At 34.6% G+C, this 25186-nt stretch overlaps 1 protein-coding gene across 1 annotated transcript in view; it reads right to left on the minus strand.

Annotated features, from left to right (window-relative positions):
• Stpg2 (sperm-tail PG-rich repeat containing 2) overlaps positions 1-25186 on the minus strand; it is a 149848-nt gene that overhangs the window by 115064 nt on the left and 9598 nt on the right. The window contains exons 4-5 of the mRNA XM_013029722.1: positions 20264-20379; positions 19345-19456 (exon numbers count right to left, since the gene is read on the minus strand). Of these exons, the coding sequence (XP_012885176.1) occupies positions 19345-19456; positions 20264-20379 (228 nt within the window). The remainder of the gene's footprint in view (positions 1-19344; positions 19457-20263; positions 20380-25186) is intronic.

Here is a 25186-nt window from a genome sequence, read left to right on the forward strand (position 1 = left end):
TATATATATATATAAATATATTACTATATGTATGCTGTATATATATATATATATATATATACACATATATATAATGGAATTCTATGCCTCTATCAAAAAGAATGACACTGCCCCATTTGTTAGGAAATGGATAAACTTATATTAAGTGAAGTAAGCCAGGCACAAAGAAACATAGGTCCCATGTTTTCCCTTATTTGCAATAACTAGAACATGTGTAGGACAAGCAGGAAAGGTCGAAGGCTATGTACATATGACCATATAAGATAATACTAAATGAAATGAACCCCGAGATAGGGACACAAGAGGTTTTATTTTTGTTGCTGTTGTTTTTAATGTACTTACGATGTACTGTGTGATTTTTTTTGTTTCTTTTGTATGATCTTCCCCCATGGTATAACCCCTGTTTTCACCATATTTGATTCCAGTGCCCTGCATCTTGTATATACATTTTTCTAATTTGGGGAGGGGAAGGGAAATAACAAAATGCTGAAAGGATACAGATTGACCCATTGTAACAATGAGATGTATAAGACACTGTTGAAAACCAACTTTACAGCTTGGTGGGGTGGCTGGGAAGGAAGAATGGTAGGGGAAAATCAAAGGAGGGGCTAACAATGCTTGGTAGGAAATGTACTCATTACCTTACTCATATAACTGTAAGCCCTCTGTACAGTATCTTTACAATAAAAATATATCTTAAAAAGATCATTCATATTAGGTAATTTTTATATAGTTCTTAATTTTCAATAAAAATCAATCATACATTTTAATTAGTAATGAAGTAAGTTTTATTTCATGTGAAAGATAATACTATTCATAATCTTTCACTAAGGTCACTATATACAACTCCACAATGGGTAACTTAATTTATCATTTATGTTATATTTCCCATTGATTTTTCACAATGGTTTCTATTATTGAAATTTGAAATTCACAGTCATAGATCATTGTAAATAGCACCAGGAGCATAATGGCTATTAGGTATGTCTATTCGTATTAAACACAAATGGCCCAGAAATTATGGAGAGATGGCTCAGTGAAGGTGACTGTCAGCACTCTAACAGATGATGAGTTGTAATTATAGGTAGAAGCTGGTAGGTTGGGTATTTCAACTTGGAAAACAACATTTGAATGCATTTATAATTCACTTTAAAGTGGTATTCAATTCTGGAAATTATTTCCTCAAGCTCTGTTGCAGCATTTGGAAATGGTTTATGTATTCGCTAAATAATTTATCATTGGTTTCTTTCCCTAAAGATAAAAAAAGATATTAAGCTGGGAAAAAGTCCAAATCTTAGACTCAAGCTACGTGTACTTTCATTTGATTATCTTCAAAAATTCCTGAGAAAACAACTTCTGCATAAAAAGCATAATGGAAAGGAAGAGTTGAGGCCAGTGTGGATACTAAGATAGAAAGGTCATGTGAAATCATTATGGCCTTAACCGTCATTAGCTTTATAATTCATTTCAACCAATTCATGGAGTATGTGTTCCCCCAACAACATACTTACTTTAGTGTGGTCCACTGGCTGTATCAATCACTTACATCTTCATTATCTATAACTGATGATTCGTTCAACAGATGTATACTTTCACTTTTTACTTCCAATCCAATTTAAAATGGAAGATATACATATTTGAAATTTTTATTCTTAAATTTTTCTCACTTTACAAAAGTGTAATTGACAAATGAAAATTCTATTAATGTAAGGTATTACAAGTGTGATGTTTTAGTATACACACATTGTGAACTGACTGCAACAATCAACCTAATATATCTATCACCCCACAAAGGGAGGTGTGTTAAAAACATTTAAGATCTACTCCCTTAGTAACCTGAAAGTATAAAACAATTTAAATTATTAACCATAGATAAGTATGCCGAACAAACTCCCTTACCAAAATTCTAACTAACAGAGAACACGTATGTTCTAACTAATATCCATCTTCCCACCTCCAGCCACATCTGGTAATCAGCACTAAATCCTTCTAAGCAACATTTTAGATTCCTTATATACTAAAATACTAAAAGCATACAGTGTTTGTGTTGTGTTTGTGTGTGTGTTTGTGTACATCTAATTTATTGCACTTAACACAATATCCCCCAGGTTTATCCATGTTATTGTAAATAACAGCATTTCCTTCTTTTGTGGCTAAATAATATTCCCCAGTGAATAAATAACCCCAAATAATTTTCTTTGCTTATTTGTCCACGGTTGGGTGTAGATTACATGAAATTCTCTTTTAGACTTTCTGAGGAACTTCCATACTGTTTTCACAATGTGTTTTCACAATGACTTATAGAATACATGGGTTAACTTTATCTACAGCCTTACCAACACCTACTCTTTGGAGTTTACTTTTTATCTACAGCCTTACCAACACCTACTCTTTGGAGTTTACTTTTTATCTACATCCTTACCAACACCTACTCTTTGGAGTTTACTTTTTATCTACAGCCTTACCAACACCTACTCTTAGGAGTTTACTTTTTATCTACAGCCTTACCAACACCTACTCTTTGGAGTTAACTTTTTGAGAACACCATTTCTAACTGGAGTGAAGTATATTTCATTGTGATTTTCATTTCCATGTCCCTGAATAATTAGTAATCTTAAGCATCTTTTTTGTTTACAGTAACTGTTTACTATTTACTGTCTTCTTTTCAGAAATATTTACTCATGTCTTTTGCCAGCTTTTAAACAAGATTTTTTTTCTTGCTAGTAAGTTTTTTATGCTTTCTACATTTTGTGTATTAACTTCTCCAGAACCAGAAGCCAAATAAACTTCTACTGTTTCTGATTTTCCCATTCTGAGATATTCTATTATCACAGAGAACACAATCCTCTCAGTAACACATGTATCATAACGGGAACACTTGTTCACAAGTCAGGCCAATGGTTTGCAACATGTGTCAAGAAGTTTAATGCAAGCCATGAGCTGGTGGCTCACATCTATAATCCTAGCTACTCAGGAAATTGAGATATCAGGATCGCGGTTCAAAGCCAGTCCAGGCAGGAAAGTCCGTGAGACTCTTATCTCCAATAAACCACTCACTGTGGTTTATTGGCACTGTGGCTCAAGTGGTGGAGAGCTAGCCTTGAGCTAAGAGCCAGCGCCCAGGCCCAGAGTTCAAGCCCCACAACCAACAATAAAAGAAAAGAAAAAGAAAAAGGAGGAGGAAGAGGAAGAGGAAGAAGAAGAAGAAGAAGAAGAAGAAGATTGTTTAATGCAAAATCATTGCCACATAGATTTGAAGTTGGCAAAAGTTTTCTCTGTCCAAAGCCAAAATGTAAATATCTCAGGCATTGTAGATCATAATGTAGACATGTTTAATTTGCAGGATATTCTTTTGTCTTATTTTACAACTTCACAAAAGCTATAAAAACACACTGCTAGTTCACACACCTGAACAAAAAGAAACACAGATACATGAGTCATGGTTTGGTCCATGGACCAAACACTGTCATTTGCTAAAGACTGTCTTGTGAAATATTCAGGTTTAAAGATGATATATTGTACTGTACAAGGTAACTGATAATTGTAAATGTGTCACACAGGCACTGATTTAAAAGGATTTCATCAAGGATACAGATGCAATAGCCATGACTTAACAGAAGGTGAGGAAAAAAGGCTTTCCTGTCAGTGCCAAGTCCAGATAGTGCTATTCTTCAAGGTAATAGAACATGTATCATTACAAACCAAAAATCACTATGCCTGTTTGGAATATGTAAAATGGCAGTCCTGGGTCCTCCTTGTGCAAGCCTACTGCAGTTCTCTGGAAATTTGGAGAACAGAATAATCAATGTACAAGTGAGTCCAGTTCAAATCTTTGCCTGACTAATGAAAGACCCCACTTTAATTAGATACCTGAGAAAGTTAGTTTGCTGCCCTATCAAAGCTGAAATTGATCCTATGAAATGTGGAGATGAATTTATCAAAATAGGTTATCTAATTGATCTATACTGATGTTATAAAATTAAATACACTCACTGAACCGAAAAAGTTGGCTAATAATTAAAAATTTATTCAGATCAGAAAATTCTGTCACCAAGATATTTCAAAAAATTACCTTGTTTATTTTATGCAGTAATTTTAATACCATAAGCTGACATATCCATTATCTGTAAAGATTCAATGTAGCAAGTACAAAAATCCAAGTAAAACATAGATTAAAATAATTAATTAAAACATCATTAATCCTTTCCATAAAATTACTTATTTTGTGCTAACTTTCAACAACATAATAGCATCCTTTACTATAACTCAGTGCACTTTACAATTCATCTAGAACTAAATGTAGAATATGACTACAGACTTTGTACTGTGTTGCATTTAGAGAATGTGAACTTTGTGAGATTAATTTTTCCATAAGCAATAAGCATTCTCTACTGTGAAAACATTAACCTGAGATAGACACATGTTTACAAAACTGATTCAGCACTACATTGAGAAAATTGTCTAAGGTTTTTCAGAAATTCAAGAATGGCTTAATCCTGATTTTTGTTTCAATTAGCCACAGTCAAGGTCACTCTCTTCTCACTACATTTGAACAAAAAGAGACTCTAAGCTTATCACAAGAACATCTAGCTACTGTTAGAATTAAGTTTTATCTGTGAACAAAACAAGTCTAGGAGAAAGGATTTCCAGAGGTACATGTAAGAAGCCAGCCAGGCCCTGATGACTTAATTGAAGCTGAAACAATGGCAGAGCCACACTTACTCCAGGCTTTGCCAATAAATGCCCTTTCTATGTAAGACGGATACTTCGTCCATCCACCAAGAAAGATATGCATTTAGAAGGAACACCTGAAGTAAAAATCCGTGTTTGCAGAATTTTAGACAACAATAAATATAAATCAGTGTTCCCCTACCACCAATACTTCCTTTCAATAGCAAAGAACCACTTTCCCCAAAGAACTGTCCCAGTCTATGGAGCCTATTTCTGCTGTTCAATCACTAGGTGATACAGGGTGTAAACAACAATACAACCAGAAGAGTACTGCTGTTTATTATACTGACTTAGACCATTTAAGTGTCTACATTGTATGCGTTTATGAGATGCAACTATCTCGTGCACATGTTCCCGTCCCAACGTGTTTACCTATCCTCAGTATACCAAAGTATTGTATTATAATTTGTAAACAAATCAAAACTGATAAATCGGCCATTTTATTTAGTATTTTCTATTGGATTACACCATGACTTGAATATAACTCAATAATCTGATGCCTCACAGTCTCTGGCCTTTTAGATGTAAAATAATATGAATTCAAACATGCCTATCAAAGCTGAAGGAAGTTTGATTCATATAAAAAAAAACACATTGCTTATATTTAAAAGTGTAATCGAACCTAAATATGTAGCTTTCTGTAGTGAGTAAGAATTTTCCAAAATTGCACATTTGGTGGGACATTAAACCCGACCTTACTCAGAAAAGACAAACATGGTATGAGATATAGTATATATTAATGCAAAAGTTATTTGTCAAAATCTATAGAAAACTCGCTTTAATATTTACTCTAATAGGAAAAGAGCTTATGTCACATTCCGTTACCCATACCTAAAAAAGAAAAATATATCTCCATCTGTAGGAACACCAACAAAAGCCAGTAGAAATGGTAGCAAATTCATATTCATCTCCACTAGAGCAACCATTAGTGTTAAGATTCATGAAGTTCAGAAGATGAAAACATGAATCATTTTCATTCTTCTGTGTATCACAAATAACGTAAATTACCTAATTCATTCCCTCTACCTTCAGGTATATACATGACTGCTTTATTTATTCATAACTTCATTGCTTCTGACAATCAATATCAGTTATGGTTCTTTTTATTAAATGTATAATATGTATTCAGAAACATGACAAAATCCAATTCCTTTCTTGGAGGTTAGCATTTATAGTTGTCAAAAGACCCAAGATTCAAACATGGTACTATCAATGTATCAACACACTGAGGAAATGTTCCCTCCTGACTGCTCTCTTCAGGATTCTAAACAATCTGTCCAGGATTCTATGATCATCATTCTCCTCAAATGAAAACAATTATATAATGGAAAACTAAAATAGTTTTCCATTATATAGGTGGGGTGGGCTTTTTACAGAAGGAAATTCTAGAATTGTATTTCAAATGATTGTTTTGCTTGAAATTCCATGATGCAAATATTATAGAATATGAACTTAGAATGAACATTCAGTAGAAGTACTAATATAGCCCTTATAATAATACCCAATTCTAAAGAATATTTCAATCCAATGAGCCAATTAGGCTTACTTAGCAGATAAAAACAAATAACCTTTTCCATGTTATATATCTGGAAATCAGTATGCCTGTACTTTTGATAATATTCTAGCCAAAAATATCAGAAATGGTTTAGAGCAGAAAAGGAAGGCAATGTCAGCCTGAAAGAATATACATAACATCTTATATCTTTAAACAACCCACATGAAGGTCATCTAAATTAGCAGATAGAGTTTTTAAACAATGAAAAATAAAACTAAAACACTTTATTTTTTCATACTTTTTTTAATTGTGAAAATACCATACAGAGGAGTTACAATTAGATGAATAAGATAATGAGTACATTTCTTATCAAGCCTCCTTCTGTTTTCCCTTCCCATCCCTTCCCATCTGCCCCCCCCCTCCTGTGCCAAAGTTGCAAAGTTCCTTTTTCGACATAAAGTCTTGTACATGTCATTGTTGCAATGGTCCCACCTTATCCCTATTTAAACAATGTGTTTTTTCCTTCGACTCCACAAATTATACCAACATCAAATACAGTGAAAACAGGGGTTATACTGTGGGGGAGGAACATACAAAGCAACAAAGAAATCATCTTATAAATATGTTAAAAATAGCAAGAAAGAAAAACCATTTGAGTCCTTATCTTGGGGTTCATTTCACCTAATATCAACTTATCTGACCTTTTCTGCTTGTCTCAGACATATACTAGTTATTGCAAATAAGGGAAACCATGGGACCTATCTTTCTTTGGGCCTGGCTTACTTCATTTAATATAATTTTTTCCAAGTCTTTCCATTTCCTAACAAATGGAGCAATGTCATTCTTTCTGATGGAGGCATAGAATTCCATTGTGTATATATACCACATTTTCTTGTCCATTCATCTACTGAGGGGCATCTGGGTTGGTTCCATATCTTAGCTATAGTAAATAAGGCTGCAATAAACATAGTTCTGCTGGTAGCTTTAGTATGGCCTTGTTTGTAAACATTTGGGTAAATGCCCAAAAGTGGGATTGCTGGATCATAGGGGAGCTCTATGGGGAATCTTTTGACTGCTTTCCAAAGTGGTTGAACAAGTTTACACTCCCATCAACATCCCCTCCAGCATCTGTTGTTTATATTAGAGTCCTTGATTATAGCCATTCTAACTGGGATGAGGTGGTATCTCAATGTTGTTTTGATTTGCATTTCTTTTATGGCTAAAGCAGTTGAGCATTTCTTCATGTGTCTATGGGCCATTTTTATTTCCTCTTCAGAGAAGTTTCTCTTTAAGTTTTTAGCCCACTTATTATTGGGTAGTTGTTTCTTTGAGGATTTGTTGTTGGGGGATTTAATTTTTTGAGGGCCAGGTATATTTTAGATATGAGACCCTTGTCTGTTGTATGGCTAGTGAAGATCTTCTCCCAATCGCTGGGTTTTCTATTGATCTTGCTAGCTATGTCCTTTGCCATGCAGAAGCTCTGCACTTTTATGCAATCCCATTTGTCAAACCTTTCTTTGATTTGTTGTGTTTCTGGATCTCTTTTAAGAAAATTTGGGCCTGTGCCAAGGAGACCCAGGGTTTCTCCTATTCCATCCTGTAATGTTTTCAGGGTGTCTGCTTTAACTCCATTTGATCCATTTGGAGTTGATTCTGGTGCAGAGTGATATATAAGGATCTAGCCTTAGTTTTCTACAAGTGATTAACCAATCAATTTTGCCAGCACCATTTGCTGAAGAGGCTGTCTTTCTTCCATTCTATTTTTTTAGCTTCCTTATCGAAGATTAGATGGCTATAGGTCTGTGGGTTCACTTCTGGGTTTTCAATTCTATTCTACTGGTCCTGAGGTCTGTTCTTGTGCCAGTACCAAGCTGTTTTGATTACTATGGCTTTGTAGCAGAGTTTAAATTTGGTATTGATATTCCTCCAGAACTGTTCTGGTAAGGATTGATTTTGCTATTTAGGGTCTTTTATTGTTCCATATGAATTTTTGGATTGCCCCTTCTATTTCCTTGAAGAATGAAGTTGGAATTTTGATAGGTATTGCATTGAATTTGTAAATAGCCTTGGGAAGTATTGCCATTTTCATGATGTTGATCCTTCCAATCCAGGAGCATGGGAGTTTTTGCCACTTACTAAGTTCTGTTTTGATTTCCTTTTTCAGATTTTTTAAAGTTTTTATGATAAAGGTCCTTCACTTCTTTGGTTAATTCCTAGGTATTTTATTTTTTGTGGGGCTATTACAAATGGAGTTGCTTTCCTGATTTCAGCCACACTTTTCTCATTATTGGCATACAGGAAAGCCATTGATTTTTGAGGTTTAATTTTATACCCTGCTACTTTGCCAAAGTTTTGAATCAGCTTGAGTAATTTGGGAGTGGAGTATGTGGGATTCTTTAAATACAAGATCATGTTATCTGCAAAGAGAGAGAGTTTTACTTCATCTTTCCCTATTTGGCTCCCTTTTATGTTTGCATCTTATTGCTGTAGCTAGGCATTCTAATACTAAATTGATGAGTAGTGGAGAGAGTGGACATCCTTGTCTCGTTCCTGAGTTAAGAGGAAATGGCTTTAGTTTTTCGCCATTAAGTATAATGCTGGCTGTAGGTTTGTCATATACAGTCTTTATTGTATTGAGTAATGTTCCCTTCATCATAAAGGGGATCTTGTCAAATGCTTTTTCTGCATCTATTGAGATAACCATGTGGTTCTTCTCCTTGCTCTTGTTGATGTGCTGAATTATATTAATTGATTTGCCTATATTGAACCAGCTTTGCATCCCTGAAATAAATCCTGTTTGATTGTAGTGTATGATTTTTTTGGATGAATTGTTGAAGTCGATTGGCCAAGATTTTGTTGAGATGTTTTGCATCAATGTTCATCACTAAAACACTTTAGAAAGTTTATCGACAATGAGAACATCCAGTTCAGTTTTGATGGTTGAAATCATGCTGAAAGTAACTTTATTGATTATTTTTTTAATCTTTTTATTGCCAAGCACCAGTGGTTCACACCTGTAATCCTAGCTCCTCAGGAGACTGAGATCTGAGGATCATAGTTCAAGGCCAGCCCAGGCAGGAAAATCCATGAGATTCTTATCTCCAATTAACCACCAGAAAACCAGAAGTACTACTGTGGCTCACCTTGAGCTGAAGAGCTGAAGGACAGTGCCCAGGCCCAAAGTTCAAGCTCCATGACCAAATAAAAAAAAATCTTGTTATTTTAAATGTATTTATTTTTTGTCATCAACCAATCAATCATTTATCTTGATTTATGTGAACAAAAATGTGGGGGTGGGGGAGTCTCTTCTTTCCTAAATCTTTTCATGGCTGTAAGCTTTAGAAGATCCAGGCTGTCTAAGAATAATCATTATTTCCCAATGAGTTGTTGGTTTTACAAAGTAATTTATACTCTATTATATTTCCTTAAGTGTGTATGTATCAACAAACATCCAGAAGGCTGGGTGTGGTGGTTTATGTCTGCAATCCCAACTAGGAAGGGGGGTGAGATCACAGAAATCCATACCAGTCAGAGTGGTGGATTAAAGATTCAAATCTAAGACCTAAAGCTATGAAACTACTAGTAGAAAACATAGAAGGAAAAAATCCCAAATAATCCAATTTTGAAATGAACAAAGGCTAAACATACATTTTTTAAATACATACAAATGAATCACAAATATTTGCAAAAACACACAACTTCACCAATCATCAAAGAAATAGATATTAAAACCATTACACAGTATCACTTCCTATTAGAATGTCTAGTGTCAAACACACAAACAAGAACAAGTGTAGATAAGGATACAGAGAAAGAAAACCCTGATGGAGGACAGAAATATAAATTGATAGAGCCATTGTGGAGAGCCATAGTGATGATGTTTCCATTTAAAATAGAACTATCTTCTGAGCCAGAAATCTCATTAAGGAGAACAAAGGGAAATTAAATCAGTATGCTTTTTAAAAAAATCTGCATTCCCATGACTATTGCAGCACTATTCACAAGAGCTCACATATAAATAACCTACATGTCTACTAATGGATGAATAGATAACTAAAATACTTCAGTTGTCTAGTATTCAGTAATAAAAAATAATGAAATCCTGTCATTTAAAAAATATAGATAAACCTAAAGGGCATGATAGTAAATGAAATAAGCCAGGCATATGAAGAAAAATACTGTACGTTTTCACTTCTAAGTAGGATGTAGAAGGGTGATAGAAAGAGAGTAGAATGTTAGTTACAGGTGTACTACAGGGGGTCAGGGAGCAGGGAGGAAATGCTCGTCAAAGGGTACATATTTTTAGTTAAGTAAGAAGAATGTCTTCATGAGATCTTTTGTAAAGCATGATGGTTATAACTGATGTTACGTTTTATTCTTAGGAAATGTCAGGAGAGTGGACTCTACCTGCTTTCACTATGATAATGATAACTATTAGGTAATACATTTGTTAATTACCTAGATTTTACCATTCAGCAATATACATATGCTTCAAAACATCACTTTACACAGTAAATAAATGTAATTTTATATGTCAATTTTAAATAAATTAGAAAGGGATAAAAGATGTTCCTGAAAACAACAATTTTGAAATTTTGGAGTGATGATAAAAATAAATTTAAAATAAATGAGAATAGCCATGTGTGACTTTTTTGACATTAAAAGTAGTTATGGATATTTCAAAGTTTATGTCTTTTCCTAAGACTGCCATTTCAAACTAGTCAATTCTCATGTTCCCTGCTGACAGTAAAATGTTAGAAGACATTTGATATAAGAGTTGCAAATGCCAGCATATCTCTAAAGGTCACTGTAACTCTAACAGGTATAGTTAGAAAACCTATTCTCATTCCCAATTACACCACCACTGTGTGTTCACACCACAATTTTACTTTTAAAATTTTAAAAATGGTCCTATTCAAAGCTATAACTTTATACTATGTAGATGAGAATCTTTGCTATAAATTAATAGCTAACATATATTTAATTGCCTGGCCTAAACATTTAATAAACAAACAAAATATTGCTACTTCTAATTTCAAAAGCACTGCAGTCATAGTTCCTGAAGTTTGTTTCAGTGACCCCTGGGATTCCCTGTGTTCTTTCAGAAAACCCTCAAGATAAAAGTTATTTTCACAATATTAAGGTTTTGCTTGCCACTTTGACTCTTGTCCTTTTATATATACTCGATATGCCTGAACTTTAAACATTCTCAGATTCAAAGTCTAATACAGTACGTATCAATAAATACCTCCAAAATAAAATTACCTGAAGTTTTTTTAATAGTTTTAGCAGTACAATGAGATGCTGAAGCCAAAACATCTCACAAATAGTGACCCATAATAAAAGAAAGATACGTTGAAGCTTAAACACAGAGCTTTGTAGCTCATGCTTGACTTTTTCTCCCAAGGTTGGCATTGTACCACTTGTGTCATCTCCATTTCTGGATTTTTGCTGGCACAGAACTGTTTAGCAGAAAAATTGTTATATGTCATTTTGATCAACTCTATATGCCTAAAACCAACAAGCAAGTGTAATAAAAATTAAATCAGAAAGCAAACTTCTAGGACAAAGAATTATCATGCTACTAATAGGTGTTCTGTCACTTTCAACTGTTTCTGTGAGAATTATGTTGGTATAAAGAAATGTATTGTGCGAGGTACTGGCGGCTCATACCTGCAATCTTAACTAATCATGAGGCTGAGATCTGAGGATAGAGATTTGAAGCCAGCCCAGGCAGGAAAGTCTGTAAGGCTCTTATCTCCTAATAATTAACTACCAAAAGACCAAAAGTAAAGCTATGGCTCAAATGGTAGAGCACTAGTCTTGAGAAAAAAATACTCAGGAACACCACCCAGGCCCTGAGATCAAACCCCAGGATTGGCTCCCCAAAACAGTATTGTACAAGTGCTTTATAGCCTGTTCTTTGCCCCCTGGGTATATGAAGACCACTGTGTATATGAAGGCTCAATAAAGGACACCTTTCCCAAAAGAAAATAATCCTTACCTCAGAGAGAGAACTTGAATTTCTTCTCAGATATGATCCTTAAATACCCTGTTTTGCTCCTCAATTGGAAAGAGAGTTGATAGCTCCAAAAAGAAATACCTTCTATTAAAAAGTGTTCCCATAGTTTCTCATTAGATTCTTTAGGCAAAAATATCTTTGCTTAAGAATAACACTATTCCTTTAATGTTATTCTACAATCTGTAAGCTTTTATATTTCTTTATGAAAATTACATTAAAAAATAAATTCCCTACTAGTTGTATTTAAGGGAGGAAAAAGTAACTCTTAGGATTGCTAAATACTCTCATTCTCGGGACTCTAAACTCCAAATTTCTAAATATAGAACAATAGATTTAAAATAATGTTTTATAGTATTATGTGAAGAATAACCACCTCCAAAAGTATTTTTCATGATTCAGTGTTCTAAGTATATACAGGTAACCTGCCCTTGTGGTAACCCTCCACATTAATAAACACAAAAACTTCTCTGTAGATTAAAGATATGGGGGGGGGGAGGATACAATTAGGTGTGTAAAGATAAATTAAATGTACACTCAATATCATGTCATCATTTACATTCAGTATTTACAATGAATATAATTAATCTCCTCTTACAAAGTGCTGACTACCATTGGGGAAAATAGTCTATTTAAAGACACAATTCAACAGTAAAAGTGTACAAGCATGATTTTTCTTTTATTTAAATCAGACTGAAAAAAAGATGATGATTAGACAGACAGACAGACAGACAGATAGATAGGTAGAGATAGAGAGATATGTAATTTAGTCATGCTAGCTACAAGGTACAGTCCTTGTTAAAGCCCAAGAAATCTTTCAAAGGAAACATTGAAATACATAAAATTTTTATTGTAAAAGCATCATCAGTAATAATCATACTTATTAAACATTATGCCTCTTTTAAAGTCTTTAAGTATACTAGTCAATTCAAATGATTTGAATAAAATTTATACCAACCTACAACAAATTTATAATTCAAATATAATCTAGTTTTCCCATTTAAAATATGCATTAAAATAATTTCCTTCTCCAAAACATTATTTTTGTATAAACTGTTCATAAACATTAATCTCCTTGGGCAGCCTCTTGGATAAGAGTATCTTAATCCCCACTACTCCAAAAACTTTTCTCCCATGGCAAGAAGGTAAATGTGGCTATGTGTTGTGCGAGACGACTTTGTGTGTCCTCCAGGTAAGCCCAGAGGGCAGTGTGGTAATAATGACCCATCTGTTCACTACTGGCAACTGGAAACTTCTAATGAAGATAGATGTGAGTCACTCTGTACAAGCAGGCTGCAGAGTGTTAATGAGTCCACCTAATGGTCACTACCTGCCTCTCTTGACTGACGGATGACCTAACAGGTTCAGCTTGAAAAGCAAAGATGAGTGTTTCACACATTCATTAGGCCTACCCTGGTACTGCTCTCACTTCCTCTTACACACTTACTCTTTATGACTTGTCTTCATCAACTCTCAGATAATAATACTGTTACTGGTTAGACCCAGCCTTTTAAAATAACCTTGCCAGTACTTTTGAGAATTTAGCTCCCTCAATTTCTCTACTGAGTCACAAGTTATCAAGTCCACCTTCTGACACACCAACACAATGTATGTGAAACACAGAAGGTAATCTTTCCTGCCATAAAACTGCTTTGCCACGTTCACAGATGATTTTATCATCAAAATTAATCTCCCCAAACTGTTACTTTTAAAGTATTATTAAATGTCATTAGCTCCTTTAAATTGAAGTTCACTCTAGATTCTGAAACAGGATGTTTACTTACAGAGATCAATTTATAAAATCCAAATATAGCTATAAAACATATAGAGATCATTTTCCTTTTGAAATATGCTAAAGACATAAATAACTCAAGAATCATAACTTACATTGTGTCCTTTCAGAATAAAATCAGTACTACATTATACTGAACTCTTAAAGAAAACCTAGTAACCATAGAAACTGATACTTAGAAAAATTAGCATATATGAGATTGGGAACCCATACAACCTTTCTAAAACCATAAATGTTTTATTTACATTCTTCATGAATAAATAAAACTTAGAAATACTGCCCAATGTAAATAATCTTAATTGAGTTTGAAGAAGCTTCTATAGCTTATAAAATATATTATTAATTTTACTTTAAGATTAAAGATAACATATTGCTTCATTTGTGAAATGATGAGTTATTATCATAGAAAATCAGATGGCTGGATTGGACCATCTGAGTAGAAATTTTGATATTAACAGGCAATCCCCCAAAATCACAATTCAAAGGAGCACATTCACACATTGTACACACATATGCACACGCTTACTATCTCAATACTATTTTTAGAGAAAATCGTTTTTAAAAAGGGAAAGAGAATAGAGCCACTCCAAGTTTAGCAAACTCAAAAGTAACTGCACGATGAAATACAGTAAATGGTAGTTCTGTTCATATAAAGGTTGTTGTAATCGTTTAAATAGGGATACAGGTGGACCTACTGCAACAATGAGATGTACAAGTCGTTATGTCGAAAAACGAACTTTACAACTTTGGTGGTGGGAGGGGGGAGTGGAGAAGGGGGGAATGGAAGGGGCGGGAAGGGATGGGAAGGGATAGGAAGGGGAAACAAAGGAGGAGGCTACAATGCTTGATAAGAAATGTACTCATTATCTTGCTCGTGTAATTTTAACCCCTCTGTACGGTATTTTCACAATAAAAATTTTTTTAAAAAAGGTTGTTGTATCACTCTCGCTACTCCTTGCTTCAAAAACAATGCACCAAAATAAATGAAAAATGTCTGCTTCTGTCACTCAAATAATCTTTATGAAACACTTTAAATGCAATAAGTTCTTTCATCTACATTATTGTATTTCATTAACAGTCTTGTGAAGTAGAAATCCCCATAGTTTCTACTTTGTAAATTTAAAAAATAGAGTAGTCTTCCAAGCCATTCTTTCTGCTAGGGTGTTCCCTGTCTCATCGGATGGCTGACTCCATTCATGCTCTGAGATGCCACTGCTGGCAATCCATATATAGACTATTTAGCAAATAAAACTTAAAATAATCTGATTCTCCACAAATGTGTGTGTGTGCACGCATGCTCGCATGCACGTGCGCACGCGCGCGCACACATACACACACACACACACACACACACACACCTACACACAATGGAATATGCTGTCTATATTTTCTCTCTAACTTCCCAAAACACTCCTCACAGAGAATTTTAAATGAGAAACCTGGGAGTCATCATCAATACTGGTTTCTGACAGATCCTCCCACATCTAATTAATCACTAGATCAAAACCAATGCTGCCTGGGGCTGGTGGTTCACATCTATAATCTTAGCTACTCAAGAGGCTGAGATCTGAAGATTACAGTTCAAAGCCAGCCCGAGCTGGTTTATCTCCAATTAACCACTCAGAAGATGGAAGCAGAGCTGTGGCTCAAAGTGGAAGAGCACTAGCGCTGAGCAAAAGAACTCAGGGACAGCATCCAGGCACTGAGTTCAACCCCACAAGTGCCAAGAAAAAATTTTAAAAATCAATGCTAATGTTAAAGACTTGTTCTTTTCTTATGTTTTTAAATTCTTTAATATCTGTAACTGTGTAAATTGGATATTTACCTAATCGATATATCTACTAATTAAAGTTCTTGGGAGCCTAAAAATAAAAATCAATGCTGAGCCAACAACGGTGGCTCACACCTGTAATGTTAGCTACACAGGAGGTTGATATGTGAGACTGAAAGCCAGCCTTGGTAGGACAGTCTGGGATATTCTTATCTCCAATTAACCATTCAAAATCCAAAATGGCGCTACAGCTCAAGTGGTAGAGTGCCAGCCTTGTGCAAAAACACTAAGGGAGAGAGCCCAGGCCCTGAGTTCAAGCCCCAGTACTAGCACAGAAAGAAAAAAACACCAATGCTAAGAACTATCTGTTGCTTTTCTCTCATTTCCAGTTCCATTTCCCTAGCATTCATTTGAGAATCAATAATCCTTATCTCTTTCACTCTCATTTCTTCAGTTCCCATTTGACTCACTGCTGACTTTGACTCACTGCTGACTTTCTGAGCTTTTTGAAATTACAAAGCTGTTCATGAAGCACATGCTTAAAATATTTACAAACTCATCATCATCTACAAATGGTAAAAATGCTTTCTCACACATTCATGACTTTATACATCTTCATCACCTATTCCATTTGATAAACATCCACTCAGTCTTCAAAATGACAAACATATACTGGAATCCTTCACTGACTTCACTGAGTCAATGGGGATCTCCTCTGATGTCCTACTTCAATGTATTTGGGTCTAAATGAATACTTACTTAAATACTTGCATCTTCCAGCGAAGAGTGTGAAAGGGTTCCTTAATTTAGGAAACTTTTCTTTATTATCATTTCTATACACATCATATAGCAAGTGTTCAGCTGTTCATTAAATGAGAAGTAATAAGAAATATCACTTACTAAGCATTCATACACATCATACACCATTTTAGGCGGTGTATGAATGTGTCTATTCATATCTGATGGAAGAACCTTTTATTGATATTATTACTTACATCTTATAGGACTGGAATGGAAAAATAACTCAATGTCACAGAGTTAATATGTGACAGAGAAATAAACTAAATGCAATATGATCTTAAAACTTTAATTCTTCATCACTAAACCATAAAGAAATCCAACAAGGCTTTCTTCTTTTTATAGTTTTTTTAAATCATGAATGAATGTGACTTCTGCATGAAAAATGTTCTGATAATAGTCAGGATGCTCTTCCGAACTCTTCCAAAAGAAACTGAATCACCATGCAATAGTTAATGATATTGAAGCAATCACTATTTCAACTTCTTCATTCTTCTCACACATAATTTTACCCAATTACTTTATTTTAATAATTCAATCACTTTCTCCTATTTCATTTGAAATCTTTTATCTTCTCTTTGAAAACTAACTTAAATGCACTCAGACTTTTGGATACAGTAACTCTTCCAGGAACAATTATTTTGTGTTGGGGAAATGTACACAATTGTGAGTAAGTCTTAATTAATTCTTTGGCCATCCTCGAGCCACGCTCTTTCAAGATCATCATCATATATTAGTAGCTTCAAGAAATTGTCAGGGGCCTATTATAAACCCAAGCATTCAGGTAACTTAATAACTATTAAATACTAGCAACAATACATGAAAATGCTAATGTTTGCATCAGAAATAATAAAATAATTTACCCATAAGTGAAAACTGAAAATGTCAAAAAGACTTATCTTTTCTGTCATGTAAATTCTCTCTCTCTCTCTCTCTCTCTCTCTCTCTCACACACACACACACACACACACACACACACACCTTTAAAAAAAAACTCAGAGCTTTATACTTGGTAGGCAAGTACTCTACCACTAAAGCATGTCTCAAGCCTTTATTTTCTTTTATTATTTTGTTTTTATTGTAAAAAAAACTGTGCAGAGGGGTTACAGTTACATGAGTAAGGTAATGAGTACGTTTCTTATTGAGCATTGTTACCCCCTCCTTTGGTTTTCCCCTACCATCCTTTCCTCCCTTCCACCCCCCACACCCCCCTCCCCACAAGTTGTAACATTCATTTTCAACATAGTGTCTTGTACATCTCATTGTTACAATGGGTCAACCTGTATCCTTATTTAAGCATTTTGTTATAACCCTTCCCCTCCCCAAATGCTTTTTTAAAGCATAATTTTAATTACATGAAGCTAACACTTTCTATTTAGTATCTATTTGATATTAGTAAATTATTCTTATGTTATCTTATGCTGACCCAGAGAATAATTTCTTCTCTAAAATTACATTTTAAAATGCAACATTTAAGATACTAACAAATTTACTGGATTTATATAGATAAATTAGTAGAAAAAACAATGTACAACTAAACACTTGAATAAAATTTTTAAACACATAGTTCCATACTACCTACATCAGGAAGAACTTTGAAACTAAAATTTCTCACTTGTATCTGTTCAAATAGACTACAGGAAAAAATTTTCTATATTGTCACATCAAAAGATTTGTTTTTTGGTTCTATTTTGGAGTTATTTTTGGTTAAGCAATAGCTTTATTTGGTTTAATTTGCAATGTATTCTTTTTAATTTAATTTTATTGTCAAGGTGATGTGCAGAGGGGTTACAGTTATATACATAAGGTAGTGAATACATTTTTTGTCGAACATTGTTTTATTTTTTATTGTGAACATACTGTACAGAGGGGTTACAATTACATGGGCAAGATAATGAGTACATTTCTTATCAAGCATTGTAGCCTCCTCCTTTGGAACATTGTTTTAATGTGAGAAAGGATGTTATATCTGTAAAGAAGCAATAAATTGGCGCCACCTAGTGGAATTTTACTGTTTTCTTAATGACACAAAATAAATTGCAAATATTTTATATTACCAATCTAAACGTTGCAGTAGCAACAAGTGTCAGTCATGAGTCCTCTTATAGAGTTCATTAACATTATAAAAGATACTATAATAATTTTATCAGAAGTGTTTGTCTTTAAGTTCTAAGGAATAAACTGAAATGTAGCTACATTTTTAAGAATGGAATGTGTGTATATATATATATGTATATAGGCTTATTCTAATAACCTATTGAAGATAAGAATTCTATCACACTACAAAATTCCACCATCGAAATTCTACAGTCAGACTACACTCAGAATACTATTCTTAGTTTTAGATACCCTATGTAAAAACAAGAAAGATTCACAAATTGAAGAAGGCTTTATGTGTCTTCAAAAGAAAATGCATGATCTTGAATGTACATAAAAAGATATTGAAAGGAATTACAGGGAAGGGAGAACAAAAGGGAGGCAGAGGAAGAGAAATTTAGGTGAGATTAAGAAGAGCATCTTAAGAAAGAAGAGTAATTTACTACTGAAACAACAAAACTTCAGAGGGCTGTTGTGAGTTCCTTATGACAGGAAGTGTTCAAAATGACACAAGGATCACTTCTGCAATACTTGCTGAGTGGCCCAGCCACCAGACTAAGTAAATCTTAAGGAACTTTATTGTAATCAACTCAATGATGTTAGGATCTGGAAAAATTAAAAATAGCTACTTTTCAACTTACCCTTTTTTTCTCCTGCAATGGTATTAAGTCAAAAAATCGTGGGAGAAATGAGGCACAACTTTCTTGGTGATCTTTCTTCACATTAACATTTTCATAATGGAGTGTCTTTTCCCTTTGGAAAATGCAGACAGAAATGGAAATTTCTGAATTTTGCATATGTCAATATTTGCTTAAGCAAGAAGAACATTTATAGCAACATTTCCTGCCTTAGAAGTACGTAATAGTAATCTAATGGTAGACTAATATATTCAAATTTTTATAAAAATGCATTTCTTATTTTAACTACTTGTTCTTTTTCCAGTTCACAGCATTATTATGAAACTGTTTGAACAATGATTCCAAAACCAAAAGAAAATGTGACACATCATGAATTGACCCTAAAAGCTAACAAAAGATTTCTGTGTACTTTACTCACCAAAGAAAGTCTATATAGGCTATTTTAACTCTGCTGATTTCCCCTGTGGACATTTTTAATTGTTATAAAGGTAATATACAGAGGGGTTACAGTAACATAAGAGCCTTTTTAAAAAAGAAAATGTCATTCCTTCCTTTGCATTCTCTCAGTGGGTGACAGGATTTTTTAGTATTTACTCCTACCATTGTATTATTCTGAACATGCTATTTATCCTTTCTGATCCTAGAATTTTTCACTGATATTATAGCTAAAACAATATAATTACACAAAGACTTATTGTAAGCGTTAACTGAGGAATACATATACAATGGGTGGCACAGAATCTGGCTCATAAAGACAACAATATCAGTCAAAAGGGTTGCTCTAGAACATAATACATCTTGGAGGTTTTCATACTAATTTTCCTTTCCTAACTGAATAGTCTAGGCTGTATTAATAAAATGCTATACTATATAGTAAGAACTATCTTAAAGCTACGCATTTTTTATTGTTATCATTACTTACTGGACTATATCATACTGTCCAGGTCCAGGACCTGGCTGTATAGGTAAAAACTGTCTACTTCTTGAAGAAGTCCCAAAATGTGTACCTTTGTATTTTAGAGACGCTCTGGGTGCATCCTTAAACAAAAAAGGAAAGATGAAGCGTAAGTTCATTAAGTTATAAAAACAATGTCTTAAGTCTAAAGCTAAAGGATGGATAAATATGGATTCACGGGTACCACTAGTGAATGCTTTGTTCATTGACAGATCCACAAATAAATATAAGAACCCTAAAATGTTATAGCACTTTGCTAAGCTAAAATAGTGAAGAGTAACACTATAAAAACAATAGTTTCTCTTGAAAGAATTGTATTAACCCAAATCTTTCTTAATTAAGCAATTATTTAAAAACTCTTTTATTGAAAAAATAAGTTTAATTAATGGTAGAAAATAAACTACATCGTAATTTTAATTCATTTGAAAGACTATGTTTATAAATTATATTGTAAAATAAGTTTTATTAAAACATTTACTATACATTGAATAAAATCCCCCTAACATAAACATATATAGTTTAACTATATAAAAAAATGTAGCAAGTGTTCTTTGGAGCTATTACTATTTAAGAGCTGTGTAACTGAACATCATTCCAATCAAGTGAATACAATAAATAGCAATGTTAGTAACAAAAGTATTTCAGTTCAAACCCATACCTGCCACTGCCTCACCCAAACATTTCAAAGGAAGGATATAAAATAACCAAAATTATCAGCGTCAGAAACTAGAAGGAATCATTTACGTGCCAAAGACTAACAAATTTAATAAGACATAGCACAGCAGACTAGAAGTGGAAAAGGCTCCTGTACCAGGAGAAAAGCACTATCACTGGAAGTTTTTAACATCCCGGGGAAGACAAGAATAACTGGAGATCAGTATGATTCTTCAGTACTGAGGAGGCAGTGATTTCTACTCAGATAGGAACCCCTCCTAAATGTTTTGAGATGCCATAATAAAATCCAAAAGGAAGCTAGTAAAGCACAGAGAAGTCATCACAGGTAGGACTGTTCGGGGATGCTTTGGAATAAAGCAAACCAATCAGAAGATAGCTGTGAAAACTACTTCTATGGGAAGCAGCTGATTATGACAACCCTTATTTGGTGTCACAAGAGGGGTAATAACAAACACTGTGGATTTTCTGTGGAACAAACTTTCCTAGTAGATTGTTCCCACTGGATTTATACTTCTATCTAGTGACATGCAAAGCAGCTATCATGAAGAGTCTAAGAGAACTGTTTTGTTGAAAGCCTGGATAAAAGCTGGGACTGCTTTCACTGCCTTGTAATAGAGCATAATGGTTTGCTGTGCGGTAGAGAACACTGGCGGACATAAATGCCCAGCAGAAAGCACCATCTGGCAAGCGGTGCCTGGCCCAGCAGCAGCCATACTCCAAGGAAACAGACTTGTCCAGAGCATGGATGACACAGGCCCTCGGGACTTCTAGAAATACCTGGCAGAGAAAATTCTGGAGAAGATGTGAGGTCTTCTACCTGAATAGGCAAAGACAAGTGATACTGATATTTCAGCTTTTAACATCATTTATTGTTATAATTGCCTTTCGTGCCTGTAATGTAATTAAAACCCAGGCAACGTTGTGTTATACAAATAGAAAGGATTGATCTTCATTATCTTCTAGATATTTTTCCAGCATTGGACATGGTTTCAATGCACTTGGGTTGTTGATCTCTATTGATCCCTTCTAATGAATTAACACAAAGAACAGACTATTATGTCCCTCTCCTCGTTATAAACATTCAGCTTGTTTCAGTCTTACAAAGCAATGTATCAAAGGAATTACTGTTACATGTTATCACATAGGAAGGTTAGTGATACATGATTCTGAAGTCCAGCACATTATCAGACTAAGAATAAAAACTAAAATAAGCTTTCTGAAATTAAAATAAGCTGTTCTGTAACACATAAGGAGAGCAATACACACACACACACACACACACACACACACACACACACACACACACACACACACCTCTTTGGGACTCCTAAGTATAACACAAAGGAAAATAACACAGACCCTCCAAAAGTTTTGTGTCTGGGAGTTGGGAGACAAATGCTATAACACCAATACCATAGACAAGTGGCACTGCCCGACATGTCCAGCAGAGCAGCAGATGCTATTAGAGAAGTAGTGGAACAAACCCAAGCCACACTGGCATGACTGAAAAGTAGCTTGTTCTGAAAAAGTCAGTGTACCTCCATATACCACATCCAACAGGGCTTAGGACAAGAGATGGCCCCTCACCAACAATCCCTCCTTTTGCTAAGTGTCATGGGTTTTAAAATACATGGACAATTTCAATGGTAGAAAGAACAAAGATTCCTATGAATGCTATACTTTACTTTTGCTTAAAAATAAAGCTAAATTTGGCAAATTTACAGATTTTTTACTATATATTGTTCTACAATATAGCCTTGCTGAATATGTTCGATAGTTTATGTACTGCAAACAAGAACGTATCTAATATAATTACCATAGCTTATGTCACAAATCAATATTTTAAAAGAGTACCTTATGCTAGATGGGAAGAAAATGATGGAAGGAGTAACACTGATCACGATGCACTGTACTTTTAAATTGACATGTTGAATTAAAACCCCTTTGTACAACTACTTAAAGATAATCACAGAAAGTGAAACTCAATAGAGTATATCTTGTGTCACTTTTTTTTGAGGTGGGGGGGAGCTTGAACTCTTGAGCCTGGGTGCTGTCCCTCAGCTCTTCAGCTCTAGGCAAGTGCTCTATCACTTGAGCCACAGTGCCACTTCCAGTTTTCTGGTGGTTAATTGGAGATAAGAGTCTCACAGACTTTCCTGCCTGGGTCCTCAGATTTCAACCTCCTGAGTAGCTAGGATTATAGGCATGAACCACTGGTGCCCAACTTTGTGTCACAGTTTTGGGACTTAAAAAATGTCATGCCCAGCTTGTTTCAATGGTAGGGATTGAGCCTAGGCTCTTGTGGATATTAGGCAACTGCTCTGTCACCAAGCTATCCCCTTAAATACATGTGAAGCGTTTATGCTGGAGTGTGCATGTGTGCGTCCCCTCGTGTGGCTTACGTGCTAGTACTGGGGCTTGAATTCAGGATCTAGAGTTCTCACTCCACTTTTTCTGCTCATAGTTAGAGCTCTACCTACTTGAGTCATAGCTCATGTGGGCTGCTCGCTAGTTCAGTGGACACCATAGAGTCTTGGATTTGTCTTCCTAGACTGGCTTCAAACCATATCTCATCCTACTGAGTAGCTAGGATTACTGGTGCAAGATTGCTGCCTAACTATAATAACTATGTTAACACAGAGATTCAGGATCTTGCTTTCCTCAGATGACTTCACATTACTGCGATTTTTATGGTTCAACTATTAAACGATTCAAAAATGTAATCAAGTAAAAGTAAAAAGTGCATGTGTGCATGGACACAAAAAATTCAAAACCTTAACAAAACCCTTTTCCAGATTATACAATAAAATTTATTTCATTTATTTAATATGTGAGCAACAATTGCTTGATGACTTCTGTAGCATTCAGATGAATGTCCAATATGAAATTAAATTTATCTCTTAAAAGAATAGAAAGAAAACAGAGAATAAATTAATGCACTAAACTTTAGATCACATTTGCTTTTACCTCAAAAGTATTGACAGTACCAACTTCAAGGTCACTGTCAACTTGGAAAGTTATTAGCAAATAAAATATGACTTAATTGAAGCATAACCAGCATGAAGCTACCTCATTTTAAGTGAATGCTGTAATAAAATTTAAAGAAGAATTATGAACTGCCACTCTCATTGACACTTAAATGAATGAAGAAGAGACTAGGCAACTTTTACCCCACATTGTTCCATAATTAAATATGGAAGTGGAATTTGTGAAGAATTAACAGCCCACAGTGCATCCATTTCAACAGTAACGGGCTGCTTTCCAGTGTGACGGTACACAGGTAGCTTCCCACATGTCATCAAAGAGCATAGTGTCATCATTCCAATCCAAATTTTAATGTGAAGCCCATTTTTGAAAATACATGTATTTCTGACAGTTACTTGGGCTCTTCTAAAGCATGGAGAAGGTAAGTTTTATCTTTCAAAATGTTATACAAATTAATTTATATAGTGAATTTCTCTTTGCAGATTAAATTAGCTAACGTATATCAGTTGCTAGTCTCAGTCCTATATAGCTTGAGTCTATGTGTGAACTTTTTCAGATATCTTCAGTAGATGTGACTTGACAGTTTAAGAAGAACCCCAATAACTACCCATCTGTTGCTTTCCTACTCTTCTACTGATATTCACACCAAAAAGTTGAGCCCACACACAGTATTGTCTTACTAAGCAGCTAAAGAGCTACAAAGAATTACCTGAGCCAGGCACCAATGTCTCACACCTATAATTCTAGCTACTCACGAGGCTAAGATCTGTGGATTGTGGTTCCAAGCCAGCCCAGGCAGTAAAGTCCATGAGACTCTTATCTCCAATTAATCACAGAAAAAGCCTGAAGTGGTGCTGTGGCTCAAGTGGTAGAGAGCTAGCCTTGAGTAAAAAGGAGCTCAGGGAAAACGCCCAGGCCCAGACAGAGTTCAAGCCCCAGGACTGGTGTAAAAAAAATTATCCGAAATTTGAGTAGTATTAGATTGAATGTTATTACAGAATGAGCACAGTAGCCTGTGAAGAATCCACCCTTCTTTGGGAGAAACAGAAGTAAATAATGCTTTCAGTTACTAAGCTTTGCCACTCAATCTCAAGCTCTCAATTTCAAGATGAGAATTTCACAAAAAGAAAATAAAAGGAAAAGAAAAGAAAAATCACAACTCAATTCCAATTAAACTTCACTGAATCTTTTTGAATACTAAGAACTATGCCTTTAATTTATATGTAAATC

Source organism: Dipodomys ordii, unplaced genomic scaffold (genome assembly GCF_000151885.1).
Source record: "Dipodomys ordii isolate 6190 unplaced genomic scaffold, Dord_2.0 Scaffold122, whole genome shotgun sequence".
NCBI lineage: Eukaryota > Metazoa > Chordata > Mammalia > Rodentia > Heteromyidae > Dipodomys > Dipodomys ordii.